This window comes from Venturia canescens, chromosome 8 (genome assembly GCF_019457755.1).
Source record: "Venturia canescens isolate UGA chromosome 8, ASM1945775v1, whole genome shotgun sequence".
In the NCBI taxonomy this organism is placed as follows: Eukaryota; Metazoa; Arthropoda; class Insecta; order Hymenoptera; family Ichneumonidae; genus Venturia; species Venturia canescens.
Window position 1 is genome coordinate 14,115,826 of NC_057428.1, and position 21,568 is coordinate 14,137,393.

Below are 21,568 nucleotides of genomic sequence, written 5' to 3' on the forward strand. Positions count from 1 at the left end.
TTTCTATTTTTACTGATTTGAAAAAGAAAAACAAACGGAAATCGGAAGTATATATATCTAGAAGAAAAGAATTTTGAAACATACAATGGATAATATAGTTCTCATGTTTCGGACAAATGATATTCAAATCTTCGTTGGTGATAATGAATTCTTGGAAGTAATGAATATATGAACACACACACACACACCAGCACTGAAATGGGTACTCACGAAAAACCATGGAAAATATTCGATGAATGTACATCCGGAATGTCGAACTCTCGTGATTACCCTTGGAATAGCGAAAACCGCGCACTGGCCACTTGTTCATGAATACGTGAAAAAAATACTTTTATTGTATGAATATATAACGCAGTGTGTATGCAAATATATAAAAGAAATTTTATTGCTAAAGGCACTAAGGTTTTTGATCGCACGTACAGGGTACAAAGATTTCCGGTATTTTGAATTTCATACGTATCATAACGCGTCACAAAAGGTGAGGGAATTGTGGACCAATAGAAATGAAGCGTGAGCAAAAATCTGTATTTAGTCACACTGATTATGACTCGTCGCTCGTTGTACAAGAGCCCATAAGTGTGGCCAATGATGTGCCAATGATCACCCAATGATTCAGGTTCATTGCTTGAACGCTCCAAGAACTATCCAATCATCGAGACGTTTTCCCATTCTCCGATAACTCACGGATTAATACATAGAAAAGGTGTAAAATGTAGTAGTGGGGGCGTGTCGAGTACTGCGATTGGAGCAGGAAGCACTGGGTAAAGTGAATGCAGTGAATGCGATCGAGAATCGAGGCGTTTTTATTACCACAGTTGGAAAGCAACAATATTGTGCACAGTGTTTGGTATAACCGTGTGATTCGCTCTCGACATTCTCGCTCGTAAATACGTGAAATTAAGAGATAGATTGTTTAAACGCGTGACTGAATACAAACTAAAAGCGTGAAACATTCAAATTAAATTCTTCATCGTCATATGTGACGAGAGAACCGGTGTGCGAGCTCAGAAATGGCAGCGCTCTTCGACATCGAGCTGCACGACGTGGACAGCGTTAACAGAGAAGAATCCGACGACGATGTCATTGAGATTGGCGAGGTGATATTTTTATTCCGAATTCCTTTTCCAACATCTTTCCCTTTGTCCCTAGCTACTCAAGAAATGAATTGACAATACATTGCGGGAATAAAAAATGTCACAAATTTTTTCATATTCTGTTGTAGATCGAATACGACACGAATCCAAATGTCAACGAAATAATCGAGTGAGTAAACAAACGATGAAAATACTAGAATGACGTTAGCCCCGAGTTAAGTTTTGTTTTTTTTATTGAGTCGAGCGCGAGCAAAGGAATACAATGACAACTGGCTCCTTTGTTTCGTGATTCTTTTGTTTTTAATGTCAACTCTGAAATTCGATCAATTCCGATCGAAACAAGTGGAGATTTGAAAAATGATATGAAAATCATTTCTGACACGCTTGTTCTCAAAGAGCCGATGGCGTTGAGGCTGTCCCTATTTCGGAGCAAAATGTTAACCGTGGTAGAGAACGCGCTGGTCCTGAGGACTTTGAATTGTGCAAAGTCATTGGCAAAGGCGGCTACGGAAAAGTCTTCCAGGTCCGAAAAGTTACGGGCAACGATGCGGGTACCATTTTTGCCATGAAGGTAACAATAATCATCCTGCATTCCTGAATAAACAATTTTTTCAACCGGCATGAACTAAGCCAAACAATGGATAAGGTAAATAGAAATGAAGGCAATTCACTTAGAAGAAAATTATTTTTTCTTCTCTTTTAAAAGGTCCTGCGAAAAGCATCGATAATACGAAATCAAAAGGATACGGCGCACACCAAAGCGGAAAGAAATATTTTAGAGGCTGTAAAGGTAAGGAAACAGTTGCAGATGAATTCAAGTGGGAAGAAGAAGAATTGATCAATTCTCAAACACTTTTCTTCGTATTTTAGCATCCTTTTATCGTCGATCTCATGTACGCCTTCCAAACGGGTGGTAAATTATACCTTATTTTGGAATACATGTGCGGTGGTGAGCTATTTCGTCATCTCAATGATGAAGGAATTTTCCTAGAAGAAACAGCCTGGTAATAAGAAAACCCTGGAATACCTCGTTACACGGTTTATAACATCCATAAAAACATTGTCGTTTTTTTTCCCATCAAAGTTTCTACCTCTCCGAGATTATACTCGCTCTACAGCACCTTCATCTTCAAGGAATTATATACAGGGATTTAAAACCAGAAAACATTCTTTTGGATGCTGAAGGTCATATCAAACTTACGGACTTTGGATTGTGCAAGGAACACATACAGGAAGGCTCGGTGACTCATACATTTTGTGGCACGATCGAGTACATGTAAGAATTTCTGTGTTTTTGTATTACAAAATGAATCTCGTTGACGAAATGGATAAAAATAATACTGATGACTAAAATCATGGTATAATAATATTTTGTTGACAGGGCTCCAGAAATTTTGACCCGAAGCGGACACGGCAAAGCCGTTGACTGGTGGTCTCTGGGAACTTTAATGTACGACATGCTCACCGGCTCGGTAATAACAATTGTTGAAGAACAAAATTTCAACTAGTGACGTTTGGGTGATGGCAGTATTGGAAGTAATTTGTTCTCTTATCCACAGCCTCCGTTCACTTCGAATAATCGAAAAAGAACGATCGAAAAAATTCTCATGTGCAAACTCAATCTTCCACCCTACTTGACCTCGGACGCTCGGGACTTGATCCGCAAGTTGCTCAAGGTGAATTCTAAATCTCGAACAAGGAGATGTTGTTTAATATTTAATAAAAAAACTGTAACTTCAAGAGATATGAAAAAATAATTAAAAGAATACGAAATTCGACGTTTTTTCAACAGAGACAAGTCGCTCAGAGATTGGGTTCTGCCTCATCGGACGCTGAACAGATTAAAAATCATGCGTTCTTCAAGCACATCAATTGGCAAGATGTGATATCACGAAAATTAGAGCCACCCTTCAAGCCAACATTGACGAGCGAAGACGATGTTTCTCAGTTCGATAAAAAATTCACTGCCTCCTCGCCGGTCGACTCGCCACCGGAGTACACCCTCAGCGAATCAGCCAATCTGATTTTCCAGGTTTCGACATTACTATTTTTGAATAATCAGCTACAAAAAAAAATGGTCAATTTTTTTCAAATTTACGTAAAATATTTTCACAAGCTTCCAACAATTCAGAGTTCAAAACCTTGCCCAAAAAAAACGAATTCCAATTAATTTTGCTGATTAACATTGAAATTCTTTGAACAGGGTTTCACGTACGTTGCTCCGAGTATTCTGGAAGATATGAGCGGACCACCTCACGTGCCAATGGCCCGAAGTCCACGTAGAACTAATATGAGGAGTTTTTCACCTCGTGGTCACCCCCGTTTCCATCACCATCATCATCACTATCACCATCCCAGGTATTGATCCTTTCAGAGTCGAATTTTTAGTCAACAGCCCATTTCGGTCAACGTGGACATTTGTCTTCGAATTGGATTTCGTCGAAATAGTATGAAAAGTCTAAGTGAATTTTTATGCATGTGTCAAAACGCTTCTCGTAAGTCTTTCCAAAATTAGGATCCATTCTAAATCGAGTGAATTTCAATTCGATCCTACGATAGGGTTCCAAAGGGTTCCAACCGTAATTTTCGAAATGAAAACCTTCTTTTATGGGTTCATAGAGTTTATTTTCATCAATTGTTTTCCCTGGTATTAAAAAATCTAGAAATCGGTGGACGATGAAATCTTATAATCGCATATGTGGAACATTAAATGTTAAACCCAAAAATTACGGTCGTTTTCGACCCCACCTTATGGTTTCCATTCTGAAAAAAATTGTGGGGGTCTAAGGTCGAATAAGCGTAGACACAAATGACTCACTTTGACCGAATGAAGTTTCAGTACAGTGTAACAGCGATAAGAGTAACGTGATTGCTGTTTTTATTCTCACAGGCATAACGGCGTGGCACACAATGGGATAGAGGACGCGGAGATGATAGAGATAATTTAAATAGAAAAGAAAGCAAAGAAAAAGAAGACGACAAAGAAGAATGGCTCTATAGGCCTCTCAGAGGTTTTTAGAGCACTTCCGGTCGCGACTGTTGTCGGGGGTGCGTTCAAGTGTTTCCCGATTATCGGGAACTCGTAGGCACAAATCTAATCACGATTCGCTCGGCCAGTTGCGTTAGCTAATTTTCTTCCTTTTATCGTTTCGTTTTATTTTATTTTTAAACATTTATGAAAACTTTAAAGAATTAATTCGCAGAGCGATCCGTTTGCTTCCGGTGTGACAGCGTTTCGATAGTGCAGCTGGCAGGGAGGGTGATGAAAATGAAAAGCGTGAAAGGGAGAGGCCTAACATGAGAAAAGGGTCCCTACGGCTCGTCTTCTATAAGCCTATCGATTGACAAACGCAAACACGCACACCGGAAGCATACCGCCCTCGTCGCTGTCTTCGTTGGAAACGGTTATTTTTCGTCATCAATTTTGTTTTTCTCTACTTTTTCTTTCTCTTTTTACAAACGAACTAGATAATTTATGATAAACTACTACGTTTACGTACCGCTATTTACTACTGCGACTAATTGACGTCTACGATTAAATGAAGATGGAAAACGCGAATATATTGGGCCAAGTTTTGGTTGATTTACTGAATTTCTCGAATCCAATTGTCTCTCGTCTGGAGCAAAACTTCTTTGAGAGCTCCACTAGAATTTATATCGACGTTCATAGGTTTTGTATGATATGTACATACTGACAGCGTGTTTTTTGACGCATTCTTCAACGAGAAAAACAAAAAAATACAACCAAAAACCAAAAAAAAAACGCAATAATCAGCATTTATTGAAAAACAAGTGCAAGACTAAAGAATTAAATGTTTTTTGTTTTATTTTTTTTCTCATTATCGTTTTCATTTATGAAAACTAGTTTCGTCGGGGATTACTTAGCCAAATAAAAACGCCCGCGACGTTATACTAGAGTGGTGTGTCAATGTCAATTCACACACACACACACACACACACACACACACACACACACACACACACACACACACACACACACACACACACACACACACACACACACACACACACACACACACACACACACACACACACACACACACACACACACACACACACACACACACACACACACACACACACACACACACACACACACACACACACTCGACCGAATCCAAAACTGCCCAAGTGTTCAAACCATTTTTGTCGCGTAGATTTAAGGCCATCTACAGGCCCTCGGAATATATTCAATAATCTTTTACATACGACGAAAAAAATGAAGCAAAACAAAACATAACGAAGAAACAGCAAATCTTATTCCTTCGTGATCGAGACGTGTGCTTAAACGATATAATATTATTATTATTACATATATATACAATTATTATATTTGACTTAATTCTTAAGATATTCTCTTATTGAGATGAGAAAAAGGGGAAAAAACAAAAAATAACGAACGGAATGAACAAATCGACAAATTTTAGGTGCGAAAAAATCATTCACAATATTGTGCGGAACGCAAGGCTTTTAAGCTCGTTTCCATGAAATTCGATTCAGAACTGATAGAGTATGGATATCAAATATGAGAATTAGAAATAAAAATGAAAGCAGAAATATGATGTTTTATGAAGAAGAGAAAATGGAAACGTACATAAAAATGTTTCTTTGACTACGAAAATTCTTCAAACCGAATAAAATGACTGTTAAAAATCCTACGTTCCATCAGTTTTTTTATCGAATTTCTAACTAAATGATGTCAAGCCGAATATAGTGCCTAACGCAATGTTGATTTGGACGATAAATGATGGAAGGGAAAGGGAAAAATGAAAAATATGTTCGTCGTGACTTCGTAATTGACTCAAAGATTTATTATAAGTCTCTCCGAGCTTGCCATAAGTTATCGTCAACGATGTATCGACTCGCCAAGCTTAAAAGACCCTCGTTAAACTTCAATAATGTTTATTCGCGGGACTATAAATTCGAATGATAAGGGAAATACGATCGAGCGAGTAAAAAAGAAATAAAACAGCGTACATGAATGAATTCAGGAATTAAAAAAAAAAAACAGAAAATCACGTCGAGAGTATCTCGAGCTATACGAAACGTAGTGTCATCATGTAATTATAGGCGGTATAGGTAAAAGAGGATTAAAATAATAAACTGAAACTAACTGAAGAAAAAAAAAACGAAAAAAAAAAACAAAAAATATGATAGCTAGACACACGAATGATTTAGATAAGATAAATGTAGATTCGATTCGTGCGTTTCATCAATTTAACGTGTGAGACTTGAACGCGCGAGAGTGCGCAGAATAGAAAAAAAGAGAAACCTTCGAATTAGGCAACTTTTCCAAAACTTTCGAGACATCCTCATTTTTTTCCGAAGAATTTAAATTTTTTTATAAAATGTTGTTCGAGACGTGAACATGCAACATTGACGAGTGAGGGGATGAGCACCGGTCCTTTTATTGTGAGAGATCAACGATGAGGAATTTCTGGCAAATTTTTGAAGAATTATTGAAATACGTGACATTTGTAAAGAGCGTTGAAAAAATCATTCGATCGCGGTAATACGTTTCAAAGACAAGCGTATAAAAAACGACTCAGCAATAAGCGCTATGAAATTTTGTGGATTGCGCGCCTGTTCGTGCTTATTTTTCCTGTACGTGTATATGTGGCGCGTGTTTGCGTGAGTATACATGCGTAAGTGCAAATGTAAGTGTGTTCGTGTACAGACGACGAGGAGGGAAAAAACTACTCGTAATAACAATAACGCATTCGAATAAATCCGAACGTTCTAACTACCGAAAATAATAATAATAATAATAATAATAATAATGAATTAAAGTAACAATAATTGAAAATGAAACAAGATATATTCACTGCCAAGAATGATAATCAGGAAAATTAGACAAATGTGCTCTACCACGAAAACTTTTTACTTTCCACAATATATATATATACACATATAGTATGTATAAATCTATATCGAAGACACGGAAGAAAAAAGAAAGAAAAAATAGGGGTCTCAGTAAATTGTTTTTTCTATTCTCATCTTTTATTCGCTTTACCAGTGCCGTTTAGAAAACAAAGCCGAGTCTCTTGATACAAAACAACAATGTATTGAAAGAAATTCGAGAATGAGATGTAACGACGAATTACGAGACACAAACGTGGCTTAAGCTTCCAATTAGAGGTTAGATATTTTTCCCACTCGACTTCGACCTTCGACGACTCGTCGATGCGCTTGTTGTTTATATATTCCCGGGGGATTCGTTCGAAAAACACGTGCGAGAGTCGTCTAATTCAACGGCGAAATTTCTGTAATCCTGAATTGTGTTTCGCGATTTGTGAAAACGTATCCATCAAATTATCTTTGTCACTCGTCCGTTTACATAGTTTAACTGATTCATAGTTACCAATCTTCAAATCTTCTCACTTATTGTATTTATTTTTTTTCCACATTCGAATGACACAAAAACACACTGATCATGTTCATTTTGATGAAAAAAAGAAAGAAAAAAACATAGTTTGCGATGTAAGTAGAGTACAGAACTATTTTAAATAAAATATCCATATCGCGTTGTAACGACGATAAAACTTCGGAATAAAAAACCTTACCCCAAAAAAATATGCAGATTTTTTCATTGATTTATCCCAAGTTCTATGGCAATGTTTTACTTTCTTCGAAGTTGAGATCAAATATTTCCCGCCAAATCTTTCGAACTCTCGATTCGGAAACACTCCGCAATCAATACACATTCCCTTTTTTTGTCGGGTTTGTTTAGGTTTGTGCCATGTTTGTGCGGTGATTCTGAGAGCACGAAATTTTTTATTCAATTCAATGATCAATACTATTTGTTCAATTGAATCGAAAAAACTGATCGATTCGTGTCGAGATGAAATTGCATTGTGACAGGCTTGAAGAAGCGAGGGTACAGGGAGACCGGGGAAAGTGAAAAAATAACCTCTCTAATCGTGACGAATTCACCGTCGTTTTAATTTAAATCTTTCAGACCGGAAACGTATCGTCCGAGTCAAAAAAGAGGCCTCGAATGCAGAGTTTTTCAGGAGCGTTCGCAGCGATAAATATCTCATTAAGAATCTCAAACTTCAATTAGAGCGAATTGATAAATATTAATGGAGTGAATGGACAAATGCTCAATTTTTTTAAAGGAAAAAGGAAACGCTCACTCTCGCGAGGTTAAGAAAAACGGAGACAACTGAACTGTTTGATTGATTGTATCGTTTTAATTCCGTTGATCCTCGTCTGTCGTGTGTATCAACACTTCTTGCTTGTGTACTACGGTGGCATAATTGCATGCTATGCCCCATGGTTTACGGTGGTGTTGAAAAAAGAAAAGAGGAAGAAAAACATAGTGAAGGAAAAAAGTGTTAACCCTGCAGTAGTCGTGAGGGTCGCGAGGAACTGGCCACCCGAGACAGGTGTGTGAAAATCGTGTGTTCTCTGCAAATACGTCGATACAAGATATTATCCAGTGCGAATGTTAGAAAAAGAATAACACATTGCAGCACCGAGAGATTGTAGTAAGAAGAATAAGAAAAAAAAAACGAAGCGAAAAAGGAACATCGAAAACCCAAAGACACGATTAATCTGACCCGATTTTTTTCCCTATTATTGTGAAATATCAACAAGTTCGTCATTGAGGAATAGTACATCGCTCGCGTAGTAGTAAAATCGCGTAAGCGCGTGTCTCGTCGCAATTACTTTTGTTTTTGTTTTTTTTTTCGTCAACAGTGCTCTCTTATATTAAATGTAATTGTCCCGATTTGTGAATCGTTATAATGGCTGGAATATTCGATATTGAATTGCACGATGGCGACAACGTTGATCAGGATGAATCTGACGACGACATCATCGAAGCTGCTGAGGTAAATTCACTCTTCCGCTATTCACGTCATTCACAACTTTTTACAACCTTCCTCGTAATATCCCTACTCACTTTTCCTGATTTCTTGTTTACTTCTTTTTTTTTTGTCTCTCGAACACGAGGTTCATTGTTGTGTCGTGTCAAGGTTATGAATCAAGATCACACATATTTTAAATGCTTTCTCGTTTCAGGGCGAATACGACACTGCTCCCAATGTCAATAATTTGGTCGAGTAAGTATTTTTCCATCATTTTCATCAATTCATTCATTGAAAGTGCATTCCGGAAGAATTTTTTTTTTTTTTTTTTACTACGACGCAAATGTAGCACGATGTTATACATTTCAATTGACGACTGCTCGAAATTGACGAGTTATTCAATGATGCTCCACACGAATTATGCTGATGGACAAAATGAATTCAATGTTCATGTTGCCAAAATATTGATGCACAAGTTTGCATACAAATGTTTTATTCGTGTTAGGATGTCAAGTGTTTTATAATCGATACAAATCTTGACTCCTCAAGTAAAACGCTGCATTTAGTCTGAAATTTCGAAAAAAAATCGAGATTGTATTGAAACCAATTGAATCAAGTGATAAATAATGAACAATGAGGCCTGAAATTTTTCAACTTTTACAAATGTTTCGACATGAAACAGAGTGGCTGGCAATCCAAAAGCCGGACGAATTGTTAGATATTGTTCGTCCGAACAGAGCGTACAGGTTAGGTTATCGTGCCTGCGTTACAGAGGCGTGAATGGCGACCGGAGCAGGGAAGAGTTTTCAAAATTCTGTATAGGTGGACATGCCCAAAAGTTTCGGAGCCATTTTTCATGCCATTTCACCGGCCAAGGAGATAAACGAATTTAATGTGGAGACGGAGGAATTTGTTTTCGATTTTTTTATTTTTTAAATTTCCTATGATTTTTTGTGAATTCGCTACATTATTTCGATCACGTCTATTTTCCATCGTTTTTTTTTTTCAACATTTGAAATCGCATCGAAAGAGGCGCGTAGGTATTGAGAAAAAAATTTTTCGGTCGGAACTTTCGTTGAGGCGGTAACAACTTTAATTTTGTTTTTAAAAAAGTTCTGTGCCATTTTTCCCCATAATCATCCTATTTTTAGTAAAAAAAAAAAAAAAAAAGACAAAATTTAGAGCATGAGAAGAAATCTCAAGATGGTAAAAGATGGCCTTCATTTTTTCTGTAATCACCAGAATTTGACTCTTCATCTATCAGTTTTTTGATAAAATTGTAAAATAGAAAAAAATCCCGTTTTTTCGTTTTCTCCAATTAAATATTTCATTGCAGAGATGAAAATGTGGAGAGAGTTCAATTGTCCGAGCAGAATGTGAATCCTGGTCAGGAGAAAGTTGGTCCTCAAGACTTTGAATTATGCAAAATTTTGGGAGAAGGTGGTTACGGTAAAGTTTTTCAAGTTCGAAAAGTATCGGGCAAGGACAAAGGGAGCATTTTTGCCATGAAGGTGAGCTTTGTTTCAAATTTTTGTGAATACATCTGCCCTTGCTGCTTAGAATTTTTAATAATCCTTTTTTTCATCACAGGTTCTGTGCAAGGCGTCGATAATCAGCAATCAAAAAGACACTGCTCATACCAAAGCCGAAAGGAACATTTTGGAAGCGGTCAAACATCCTTTCATCGTTAATCTTATTTATGCCTTCCAAACTGGAGGGAAATTGTATTTGATACTGGAATATTTGTGCGGAGGGGAACTCTTCACCTACCTGGACAGAGAAGGAATTTTTCTGGAAGATACCGCCTGGTAAATAATAAGGGACGCACACCCCCGTTTTATTATTGTTTTCTTCAATTTTCAACCAAAAAAATAAGTCAAAATGCAGTTCATTCGAAGGAAACACCTAATTACGCATTCGATTTGGTTTCCTTCCTAAATTTCTTTTCATCATTTGCAGTTTTTACTTATCCGAGATCATTCTCGCTTTGGAGCATCTGCACAAACAAGGAATCATATACCGAGACTTGAAGCCTGAAAATATACTTCTCGACCGTGAAGGACACGTGAAGCTCACAGACTTTGGTCTCTGCAAAGAGCACATACAGGAAGGCACAGTTACGCACACATTTTGCGGTACCATCGAATACATGTAAGCTGAATGATCCGAAAACCATCGAGGTCTCATGAAAATCGAAAAAATATCATTTGACGTTTGTTAAAATACAATTTTCAATCGTTCATCAAAGGGCACCGGAAATACTAACGAGAAGTGGCCACGGAAAAGCCGTTGATTGGTGGAGTCTCGGCGCTCTGATGTACGACATGCTGACTGGAATGGTGAGAGCAAATTTTCGTGTCTCAGTTTTCGAGCACATTTTCTCCTTTTTTGAACAAATAAAAATAAACAAACCATGCATTCTGCAGCCTCCGTTCACCGCCGATAACAGAAAGAAAACGATCGAAAAGATCTTGAAAGGTAGATTAGCACTTCCGCAATACGTGACAGTGGACGCTAGAGATCTCATAAGAAAACTTCTCAAGGTAAAAATGTTTCGTGTTCAGAATCGAAAGTTTTTGAGAAACATCCAACGACAAATGAAAATATAAAATAAAAGTGTGTAACGATTATTTCATTTTTCCGTAGAGACAAGTAGCACAAAGATTGGGTTCGGGTCCAGAGGACGCGCAGGAAATAATAAACCACCATTTCTTCAAGCACATTAATTGGCAGGATGTAATTTCAAGGAAATTGGATCCTCCGTTCAAGCCTTCACTCGTACGTGTTATTTTTTGCGTTTGAATCACTAAATCTGTCGCTCTTGACGAATCAGCCGATATTATCATTAAAACAACTTATTTGGGACGATAGAAAAGTGCGGATGACACGTCCCAGTTCGACGAGCAATTCACGACAACGGTGCCGGTCGACTCGCCAGTGGAGAGTAATCTAAGCGAGTCCGCAAATATGATATTTCAAGTAAGAAACGTTGAAACCGTTTTCCCCACATTTTCAACTCTAAAGAGGGGAAATAATAAACATTGGTACTGTTCATCCCCGAAGGGTTTTACGTACGTCGCCCCCAGTGTTCTCGAGAGTTTGTACAGTCAGCCAAAGGTCGTGAATTCGAGAAGTCCTCGTCGCGGGCTCTTGAGCAGTAGTCATAGTTCGAGTCGCCATGGTTTTTCGCCGAGGAACGTAGACTTCGCATCTCGTCATCAACCAACGCACTTTCCCCATCTGCAGCAACAGCACAGGTAGAATTTTCTTTCCTTTCTATGCATAAACTCAAAATTCTGCATCGAGAAATACAGTTTTTTTTTGAATTTTTATTCCCAGGTTCCAAGGATTAGGTCACAACAGCATGGAAGACGCGGAGATGATGGACGTCGGTCACTTGGCCGGTCACTTATAGTCGAACGGTATAATAAATCGCGCGCTTTCGGAAAGTCGTCGGGTTTGCATTGTCAGACCGATATATTCCTCTTCTCTTTCTCTCGCGTAGATTTAATTCACGCTCTTTAACGACGTAAGCGAATGATTTTTTCGGTATGTTCGTATAGCACTTGCCAAACGGTTTCTCAGTGTTTTTTTCCGGGAGATATACGATTCACGACGTACTAGAACGACGGAGTGAAGAATACTTAAAAGGAATAATAGAGAGAGGAAGAGCAGGAGAGGATCCAAATGTGCAAATACATTTATAAATATATATATATTTATATATATTATTGCTAAATATATATATATATAAAAATATAAAGCGAGCGCACCACTGCCGCGCAACGATTAGAAATAAGTTCCCGGCGACTACCATTTTAGCTAACCAATTCACCACAATTCTGAAAACTTCTGAGAAAACTGGAAGGGAAGGACACGAAGAAAAGAAAAAAATAAGAAAAAAAAGGATAATAGTAAAGTGATTATTGAGAAGTACACGCGACGAGGCCTACGCGCACTCGCCCTAGCCCAAATCGTTTATTATCCTGTTACAATAGTCGGTAATTGCGAACAGATGAATTATAGAGAAAAAAATGAAATTAGCCCCTCCCCCGAATGAAGCCAAACGAGGAGACGGACACAGATATTGTATATTGCTTTTGTTTTTCTTCTTTTTGATTGTGTAAATAAGAAAATAATTGTTCGAGCGATATGATAAATCGCTCTCCGTACGTTCGAGTATCGTGCGATTCACGATTCTCTTTTTTTCTTTCCGTCATTCGTATTCGTTTATTTGTTATTCGTGTTTTTATGTTGAATTGTAATTTTCGGTGGATTCGTCAAACATTTTAAAAACGTCCCAACGTTTGCCAAAACTCAGAGGAGTGAACAAAAATTTCATGTTTTCGAATCGAAACGCGAACCTATGGAAAAAAGGCCAACTCAAATTTTCAAGATAACGATCCCGTCAACCTATGGAAACAAAAAACAACAAAACGTTGCTACATTGATTTCAAACTGCCCAAGTGTTCACCGTAACCGTAGCCAACTAGTATTTACCTTTTACATAGAAAAACACGCAAATACTTATATATCTATGTACAAATGCAAATGTAGATATAAAGAGTCGTCTATTTAAATCAATACGACAGAGTTATCTGGAAAAAATGAGGCCGTGGTACTGAATTTTTCACATCCACGGATTTCAATTTTAAAGAGATTTTTCTTGAAAGAAAAAAAGAATTCTGCGTTCAAATACCTTCACACCAAAAAAGTTGATAAAATTGTACGTTTGCTAAGAAAAAGTAAAAACTTTTTTTTTGTTCTAACGACTATTACAGTCTTGAATGAAATTTTTTGTTCTCCGGCCTTATTTTCAAAAACGATTCGTCGTGTCAATTGAAATAGTAAACTCTGAATATTTACATTTTATGAGTGCATATTTATATTATACATACACGAATATTGACATATACATGAATATTGAAAGAAAAAAATTAATAAATTGTAGAGAAAAACGAATTTTGTGAAGTTACGGTTGAATATCGTGTTGTTGATTCAATGCATCCGAGAGTAGTAGAAATATTGCTCAGCTCATTTGTATAGAAATTTTTCCGTATTAGCTCCTTTTTCTCTGCTAGCCCCCTTCTCTTATCTCGAAAATCGAATAACATTGTCGGACACTTGGTAAGTGATCTCGTTGCTTGTGAATTTCGAAAGTCCTCGTAAATGAAAATTTCTCTTATCTTCGCTACTTACAAAGCAGCTTTCTATTTGCCCGTAATCAACTTACTGTTTCGTTGATCGTCTTTTCTTGCTGTCTATATTCTGCGTACAAAATGAGGTGATACAAACTCTGTATACACTTATTGGCTTCGGATCGTTTCCTTTTTTGTTTTTTGTTTTTTTTTTTTTTTTAATTATGATCATTGTTCATGTAAATACATATACATATTATATTTGCTCATTGGCGAATTAATAAAAAAGAAAAAAAAAGTTGAAGGCAAAAGGAAAACGATTAAATATTGTTTTGACTAAATGAAATATCGTGCGGTTGCTAATATTCATGTAGCGATTTATTTACATATTAGATAGATGATAACGAGAGTGTATTGTATAAATAATAAACATCAGTTTAAAAAACAGCGAATATCGATTTGTGTGTAACAATGAAATCTACGAGTCTCTCGATCTCTTGCTATGACGATTCCGACGTCTCTCGTTGTCCGAATCGTCCGATCTTCGTTTTCGCGAATCTCGCCTGTTTTCAGTCTTTCCACGATGATTTTCTTTCTCGTCTCTATGCTTGTGCTGCCTGTCATGATCCCTTCGTCTGTCACGATCATTCTCTCGTTTGCTCCTAGATTTTTCGTCTCTTCTTTTTCGTTCTAAAGATTCTTCCACTTTTTCCGAATCTGCCGTCGATTCCCGGCGATTTTTTTGCTTCTTCTTTGACTTTTTGCGACGTTGATCCTCTTCCGAACTCGAACTACCCGAATCCGAGTCGCTACTGCTACTTGTACTGCTATTCGAACTCTCCCGCTTTTTCGATTTTTTTTTCCTCCCCTTTCGACCTCTTTTCTCCAATTTTTCCAGTTTCCTGTTGTAATATAAACATTTGCATTGTCTTCTAATCTTGCTTCTTAACTATTTTCTGTGTCAAAGATTTTTAATTTTCTAAAGAAAAATACTCACTTCAAAAGCTTCTTTTTTTCCTTCTTCGAAAGTGATTTGAAGAACGTCACTTCCGGTTGTTCCTCGTCCTCGTCACCTGAAACCATGAGGTCTTCGTGCTCTGGTACTCGTAAGTGCTGCTGTGCGCTCAATGCTGATCTTTATACAGAACAGAATTACAGAGATTCGTTAAACGTCAAATGAGATTTCAGTATAGTAAAGAATTGTACAAAATGGTTAATGATCTTACTTTTTCAATGCCAATCCGTCGTCCCTCATTTGTTGTACAAGCGTCAAAGCATCTGGTGCTTCCACAGTTTCTGCATTACCACTTGCCATCACAACGCTCATGGCCTGGCTGTAAAGTGGACATTCTTTGTCTAGAAACAGAATGAAAATTTTTTTTACTCATAATTTCAAAGATTTCACTAATATTTTGTTCCAAATGAAGCAATTTTTTTCCAATTCCTGGAAAGACAAATTTATAAAGATTTTTTAATTCAACAGAGAAGCTCTTGAAAACCTGGGTAATTTGAAGTTTAAGAAATTTTCTGAAAAAAGGCAGAATTTTTTTATTTTTTCTATGAACTTTCCCATGGAAACATAATTATCGATTCAGCTGACATATGGTTTATGTAATTACCTGTATTTATGTGACCCCACTTGTGACACTTGATACAGCGTACGTTCCTGACTTGAATACCAAAAGGTTGGTCCCTTATCTCGCTATCACCTTTGCAATAGCTTTCTCGTGGAGCGTTGTACTTTCGCTGCCACTCAAACTTGTACTCAGGCTCGTCGTCTTCCTTTTCTCTTTCTTTTTTAGCTCCGGGTGGTGGTTCATACATAAAATTTACACTGAGCTTGTCCTTGCTCTCTTTGCTCAGTAATGCCCTGCATAATTCCCCAATCAAATTAGAGTTTGCTTACACTCTATACGAATTAAATAAATTTCCTCCAGAAACGAAAAAAAAAACATTAGATGTTCGGAGTAGTTTCCAAATTATTCGTTTGAATTTTTCTACACACGCTCACGCGTTCACGAATACTTTAATTCGACCTCTTATATCGACACACACATTTTTCCAACACAAAATAATCACCGGCCAAACAGAACTCTATTTTGTCGATTGAAGAGATGCGAGGAAAAAGAAATTTACGATGAACGTAACCTCAAAACTTACTTGTTATTGTGAAGATCCTGTTCCTTCTCGTACTGGACCCGCAGTTCCTCCTGTTTCTTTTTGTACGCTTCGGCTTGTTGTTCTGCCATCCATACCTGAACACAATGATTTTTCAAACATAATTATTAGTTTCGGGTTTTTTTTCATCAAGTAGAAAAGAAAATCGATCGAGCCCCGATCGTAATGTTCAAGGCTGCTGTGACAGTTCGTCGCTACGTACTCGTTTCAAATTATCTCTCGATGCTGGATGGAAGAATTTTTTGCACATATAATTATTGAAACCCTTGCCCATCTTGGTATCGTTCAACAAAACTTTTCAGGACGCCGAAAAACGTAAGATTTTTTTCAATTTTTTCTCAACCTCCCGAAACTCACGCGAACGCCATTTATTTTTTCACACACTCGTACGGACTCGTATATAACACACATGTATGTGTATACATACTCTTATACACGGACATTGGTCATTTCCGCTTTCGAGGTTTTTCCCTTTTTCTTCCGGATGCGTCGAATTTTTGAAAATTTTTATCCATTTGAAATTTCCAATCGTGCGTGTTTCTTTTGAAAAATAAACAATGTTTATAGCAAGATAATGAGATGCAATGCCACGCATATTGTTGTTTTATCTATAATATAAATGCGCGTTTGATTTTTTCGCAACTTTTGACAGTTTGTGAATCTAAAATTTGCGCTCGTGTTTCTTCTCTCATTTTCTACTCGACAAACCCTAGGAAAAGTACCTTGAATCAATATAAAACAGCAAATAATTGATCGAGCTCGTTAGCGGGCGATAACAATGCATCATTCTAAAAATGAATACTCGCAACATAAAGCTCGAAGTTTCGAGGTTATGTGATCGTGCATATCTCGTTTCTAAATTTATGCCAAATATTTGCGACAATAAATCGTTAGAACGTTTCAAGGAGATTTCCAATTGCATTTTCAGTACAAAAAATGTCTGAAACGAAAGGCAAAGGGGAATTTGAGTCGGAGGTCAGTGTCGTCGAGAGCGAATCGGAATTTAGTGACGTCAGGAACAAAGCAGAAGTTGGTGACGTCACAAATAAAGCGGAAGCTGATGACGTCAAAAGCGAATCGACAATAAAAAACTTGAAAAATGACGCAGAAGGCACTGACGATATTGGCCGTATAGTGACAGACTCTGTGCACGAAAGGTTCCGGCAACCTTATGTGTATTGTCCGCAGTGCAAAATCAACATTCCCGCGTCCAAAAGTGATATCGAGAACCACTTTAATCAGTCTCATTATTCCGATAATTGTTGCCTATACTGTAATGCTAAGGTTTTCCAATATTTATCATTTGGAGTTGACATTGACGGTAATGAGTACACGAAACACGTGACTCATCATCGTTGTAACGCACGCCAATAATTACATATTTATGTATGTTCGTCACGAGCACGATGAGAACAAACCCAGATGCAAAGTATTTTTTGTACTTAGAATTTAAGAATATTTGAAAAAAATCATTCAATGGGAAAATGCATGTACAAAGAAATCGTTTGAAACATTCCTTCATTGTCGGAAAGTATAATGATTGCTCACACAATCTTTCTATCGAATAAAAAATGTTCACTTTATTGTTTCACGATTTTTTCATTGTTTTTTTTGTTTCATTATACAGTATATTTGGATAAATATAACTATTTAATTCTGAAAAATGTTTCCTGGCTCCTTATTCACATTCGCACACACATACGTGATAAAATATATTTGTATTACAAATCCATCAACGTTCGTCGTTACATTTTTTGTTTTGTTTTTGTACATTTGTGATAGGGCAAAATAGTGTTTTAAAAATGCAACGAAAAACTTGGAAAAACAGAAAACTTGGAGGATTTGAAATGCAAGCTCTTTGGCATTCTGTAGCTGCGATAAGCTTAAAATTAGTCAGAGTTAAACGTTAACTTGACTAGCGAGTTTATTTCAGAGTATTGGCAAAAAATCACGTCAGTTATAGTTATTTCGTTATACATGATTTTAGAGGAAATACTGATTAAAAGGATCAACATCGATTTTGAATTACTATCATTAAGAATGCCTTATACAAGCTTTTAAAATCAAACACTTTTATCGGTAATAAAAATACATGTTTGGTTTGAAATGTTTGTATGAAAGTTTCTCACTAACGGAGCTAAAAGCGTGCAACGAAGTATTCTTTACTAATAATTGTTATTTTCTAATGTTAATGTGCAGCTGATTAATGACGTTTTGAAAAATTGATTGGTAACGTGGCAGTTTGGCTGAAATAACAAGGATTTCTTTACTACCTCAATGCGTGACGAATTTATCAGTTTGTATGTTTAGTTTTTGTTTTTTTTATCACTTGTACGATCACACGAGAGAGAGAGACTCCGTTCTCAAAATTCCACGGCCAATTGATTAATTAATTATTCAATTAATTAATTTCTTATATTTTTTTCCCTGATAGTTACTTTACTGCTTTGTTTTTCAGGTAAGCCTTGAGTTTGGTGGGATAATCAGTCATAACGCCAGTCGCTCCGAGCTCAAAAGCTCGCTCGAATTCATCGTCTCTATTCAACACCCAGAAATAGACCTTCAAGGCAAAAACACTCGATTAGCATGAGTTACACAGAATTAACAAACGCGGATCAAAACTGTACGACGATTATTCGTGCATACTTGAATTCCTCGGGCTCTTAAGTGATTGAACAAACAGGGCCTCATTAGCAAAACGTTCATCGTTCGACAAACGAGCTTTTCCAATGGTAGAAACGTTGGCGTTGGCCCACCTTTCCTTCTATTCATTTTCAACAACACGTAAAATTATACAGTTTTTTATCATTTACTGAATCGTACGTAGCTATTGAACTTTACTCACCTCAAGTAAATGGAAGGTAAAAATACTTCGAGATGAGATTCTTTGAGAGGAATGAAGGGCAACAGTCCCGTGTACATCAAAACTATCAGTAGAGCAACACGTTGCATCGAAAAAAATAAATTGACATTCGGATTCTGCAATCAAAGAGATACGAGCTTTCAATAAATGTCTAATGAGTTATTCAAATTGAAAGGTTCGCTAATTTTATGGACTGTTTAACTTTAAGGTGCTCGATGTGTGTGCATAGTGTCTAAATGGAAAGCAAAAATCTATGTGACCAATTTTTTAGAGCATCAAATTCTGTGCAAAAAGTTCTTGATAATGTTTTTCTATCATTAGGTGTTTAATCCTGAAGATCGAATGAAAAAATCCTCAATTTTTAATGGGTTGTTTGAAAAAATGTTAAATTTTTTATGTGGAACTATGAGTTTGATAAAAGTCTCAGGAACTCACAGTTTTGTAACACTTTCTCGTGATTTCGTCACTGAAATTGCCCCAAACTGTGTATTCTTCTCTGTTAAATTCCTTAATAAGCTCAGACACTTTTTTTATCAGTTGATCGTCATTGACTTTGATATCAATGTTGATGGGAAGTTTTGGAAAAGCTTCAAAGACTTCTCGGAGAAGAGCAAATTTCCTGTCCTCCTCTCGTTCCGATCCAACGAATTCGACCTCTGAAAAAATCAGTTGTAATTGTTAATAACCCAAAATTCAATCCAAAAAATCGTTAAAGAAGGTATGAAATTATTGGTGGGTCACCAGGATCAAAATCAATGGAAAGTTTTGGTTTGAGCAGTGGTAAATCCTTGTAATCCAGTTCTTGAATGTTTCTATCGGTTCCTGTACTCCTGAAAAGATTTTGATCATGGGACACTACCACCTCGCCGTCCCTTGTCAAGTGACAGTCTAGCTCTAGCATTTCTGTGCCAATTTCTACCGCTCTGGAAAAACAAATTTTTATATTTATTCTGATAAGAGTTGATAAAAATTCCAAAATTAACAACCCTTACTTCCTGAAGGCGTGCATGGTATTTTCGTAACTTTCTCCTGCTCCTGAAAAACAAACGTAATTACTTAAGCAAAGTAGCACCATAAAAATTAATATTTTCACAAAGCAACTAATCGATTCCACAAGTTTTTTTTGCTGAATCTCGTTGAAGTAACACTCTAGTCATACGGGGTGAAAATGACTCGAATGAACATTTAATGATCACAGTGTTAACCGCATTGAGTCGTATCAACTCACAAGTGCAGAATGATTTTTCACTTATCATTTAAAAAGGAACTTTCATGAGTAACAGAATCGAGTGAGATGTTAAAAAAAGTTTATATAAAATATTGCATATTGGTACTGTCATGAATAAATACATAACTTTTGCCAGGCATACTTTTTGTTATGATACAAAGACTGAATGGGGAGCTTGACAGTACGAGTTGGATACAATTGGTGCATGTTATAAGAAATAAGCGTGATACAAAAACTACACTAGGTCCAAAGTAGTCGCACAATTTAAAACTGTAGATAAATTTGAAACGAAGAATATTGAGCAATGTAATAATTTGAGTAATTTTTTCAGGTATTTTTATAACGAGAAATGGTTTATTTTTCAAAAAAATATATTAACATTTCTAGAAAAATAATGGAGTTTTAAGAAAACCAGGATTAATTTTAGAAGTTCACTGTTAATTAGCTCTGGAGTTTACGCCCGAGTCATTTAAACCTTTAGTAACCACAAAGGATGGTGAAGAAAAATTATAATAAAATTGTCGAAAACAAACCCACCACCTCTGTGACTTATATGATGACACGTGAATTTGACTTTTTTTTTTTTGTGTATAAGCATCGGATATTTGAAAAGAATGACAGAAGTGAGTACATAGCCACCGAAAAGAGTATAGAAAAACATTTGCGTTGGCGCGTATTTGTGTCGCGAATATGCACACGCGAGTCTTCGGTACGAACAAACGATTGACAATGAAAATACGAAAAAGCAGGTAATGGGAAAGAAAAAAAATTGTTAGTAGCGAATGGAAACGATTATTTAAAAGTAGGGAGAAGCCACAGTAGTTTAGATACGCCGGTTTAAAGTGACAAACTGACAAGACAAAAGTATCGCGGCTTTTTAGCAGCGAGGTCAACACAAAAAAATAGTGAGGGAAATTTGTGTCAGTGTTGGTAGTAACGGATAAGAATAGTCGCCCCTCCCTAGTCCTCCCTCCCTCTTTCTCTTTCTCGCTCAGCTCAGCTGTCATTTTAACCCCTTGGAACGGAACGTCCTTGTTCGTTTTTTTTTCATTTATTTCCGCCTCATATTTCATCACCGAAACAACCCTTCAGCTCTTCATGTCTTGCGTTTTTAGACTATTTAACCTGGTAAACTACTAGAGGAATACGCGACTTTGTTTTTTATTTGGAAAAAAAAGTAAGCCATCCTATCCTCAATTGTGCCCAAAGATAAATCCCTTTTATGGAGCTGCGTA

The 21,568-nt window shown here is 36.8% G+C and overlaps 4 protein-coding genes and 1 long non-coding RNA gene across 5 annotated transcripts; 3 read left to right on the forward strand and 2 right to left on the reverse strand.

Moving 5' to 3' along the window:
* The first annotated feature begins 765 nt into the window (after positions 1 to 765).
* LOC122415383 (ribosomal protein S6 kinase beta-1-like) lies at positions 766 to 7,646 on the forward strand. The gene is made up of 11 exons (XM_043427471.1): positions 766 to 1,097; positions 1,223 to 1,263; positions 1,491 to 1,665; positions 1,801 to 1,884; positions 1,965 to 2,098; positions 2,179 to 2,370; positions 2,476 to 2,566; positions 2,654 to 2,770; positions 2,887 to 3,126; positions 3,298 to 3,452; positions 3,985 to 7,646. The coding sequence occupies exons 1-11, from the start codon at positions 1,011 to 1,013 to the stop codon at positions 4,040 to 4,042; spliced, it is 1,374 nt and encodes a 457-aa protein (XP_043283406.1). The 5' UTR covers positions 766 to 1,010; the 3' UTR covers positions 4,043 to 7,646.
* A 500-nt stretch (positions 7,647 to 8,146) lies between these two features.
* LOC122415382 (ribosomal protein S6 kinase beta-1-like) lies at positions 8,147 to 14,516 on the forward strand. The gene is made up of 11 exons (XM_043427470.1): positions 8,147 to 8,950; positions 9,141 to 9,181; positions 10,263 to 10,437; positions 10,517 to 10,734; positions 10,886 to 11,077; positions 11,175 to 11,265; positions 11,353 to 11,469; positions 11,573 to 11,704; positions 11,798 to 11,905; positions 11,990 to 12,183; positions 12,266 to 14,516. The coding sequence occupies exons 1-11, from the start codon at positions 8,864 to 8,866 to the stop codon at positions 12,339 to 12,341; spliced, it is 1,431 nt and encodes a 476-aa protein (XP_043283405.1). The 5' UTR covers positions 8,147 to 8,863; the 3' UTR covers positions 12,342 to 14,516.
* On the reverse strand, positions 14,425 to 16,585 carry LOC122415387 (corepressor interacting with RBPJ 1). Its single transcript, XM_043427474.1, has 6 exons — positions 16,445 to 16,585; positions 16,225 to 16,319; positions 15,684 to 15,934; positions 15,291 to 15,420; positions 15,062 to 15,199; positions 14,425 to 14,966 (listed from the first exon to the last, which is right to left on the reverse strand). Exons 1-6 carry the CDS (start codon positions 16,514 to 16,516, stop codon positions 14,543 to 14,545), a joined length of 1,110 nt encoding a protein of 369 aa, XP_043283409.1. The 5' UTR covers positions 16,517 to 16,585; the 3' UTR covers positions 14,425 to 14,542.
* Positions 16,422 to 17,825, forward strand: LOC122415394 (uncharacterized). Its single transcript, XR_006261914.1, has 2 exons — positions 16,422 to 16,557; positions 17,171 to 17,825. It is a non-coding gene; the product is annotated as an uncharacterized lncRNA (long non-coding RNA).
* Positions 17,797 to 21,278, reverse strand: LOC122415388 (lysophospholipase D GDPD1-like). Its single transcript, XM_043427475.1, has 7 exons — positions 20,871 to 21,278; positions 20,098 to 20,140; positions 19,847 to 20,028; positions 19,541 to 19,761; positions 19,088 to 19,221; positions 18,889 to 19,006; positions 17,797 to 18,802 (listed from the first exon to the last, which is right to left on the reverse strand). Exons 1-7 carry the CDS (start codon positions 20,992 to 20,994, stop codon positions 18,677 to 18,679), a joined length of 948 nt encoding a protein of 315 aa, XP_043283410.1. The 5' UTR covers positions 20,995 to 21,278; the 3' UTR covers positions 17,797 to 18,676.
* Positions 21,279 to 21,568: the final 290 nt, after the last annotated feature.

Coding starts and splice junctions, on each gene's coding strand:
- LOC122415383 (XM_043427471.1), top strand. CDS start 1,011: ATGGCAGCGCTCTTCGACATCGAGCTGCACGACGTGGACAGCGTTAAC. Junction 1,885..1,964: donor ATATTTTAGAGGCTGTAAAG/GTAAGGAAACAG, acceptor TTCGTATTTTAG/CATCCTTTTATCGTCGATCT. Junction 3,453..3,984: donor CATCACTATCACCATCCCAG/GTATTGATCCTT, acceptor TTATTCTCACAG/GCATAACGGCGTGGCACACA.
- LOC122415388 (XM_043427475.1), bottom strand. CDS start 20,994: ATGTTTTTCTATACTCTTTTCGGTGGCTATGTACTCACTTCTGTCATT. Junction 20,141..20,870: donor TCATATAAGTCACAGAGGTG/GTGGGTTTGTTT, acceptor TTTGTTTTTCAG/GAGCAGGAGAAAGTTACGAA. Junction 19,007..19,087: donor TTACCTTCCATTTACTTGAG/GTGAGTAAAGTT, acceptor GAAAATGAATAG/AAGGAAAGGTGGGCCAACGC.
- LOC122415387 (XM_043427474.1), bottom strand. CDS start 16,516: ATGGGCAAGGGTTTCAATAATTATATGTGCAAAAAATTCTTCCATCCA. Junction 15,421..15,683: donor GTGGGGTCACATAAATACAG/GTAATTACATAA, acceptor TTCTGTTTCTAG/ACAAAGAATGTCCACTTTAC. Junction 15,200..15,290: donor GACGGATTGGCATTGAAAAA/GTAAGATCATTA, acceptor TTCTGTATAAAG/ATCAGCATTGAGCGCACAGC.
- LOC122415382 (XM_043427470.1), top strand. CDS start 8,864: ATGGCTGGAATATTCGATATTGAATTGCACGATGGCGACAACGTTGAT. Junction 9,182..10,262: donor AATGTCAATAATTTGGTCGA/GTAAGTATTTTT, acceptor ATTTCATTGCAG/AGATGAAAATGTGGAGAGAG. Junction 10,438..10,516: donor GGAGCATTTTTGCCATGAAG/GTGAGCTTTGTT, acceptor TTTTCATCACAG/GTTCTGTGCAAGGCGTCGAT.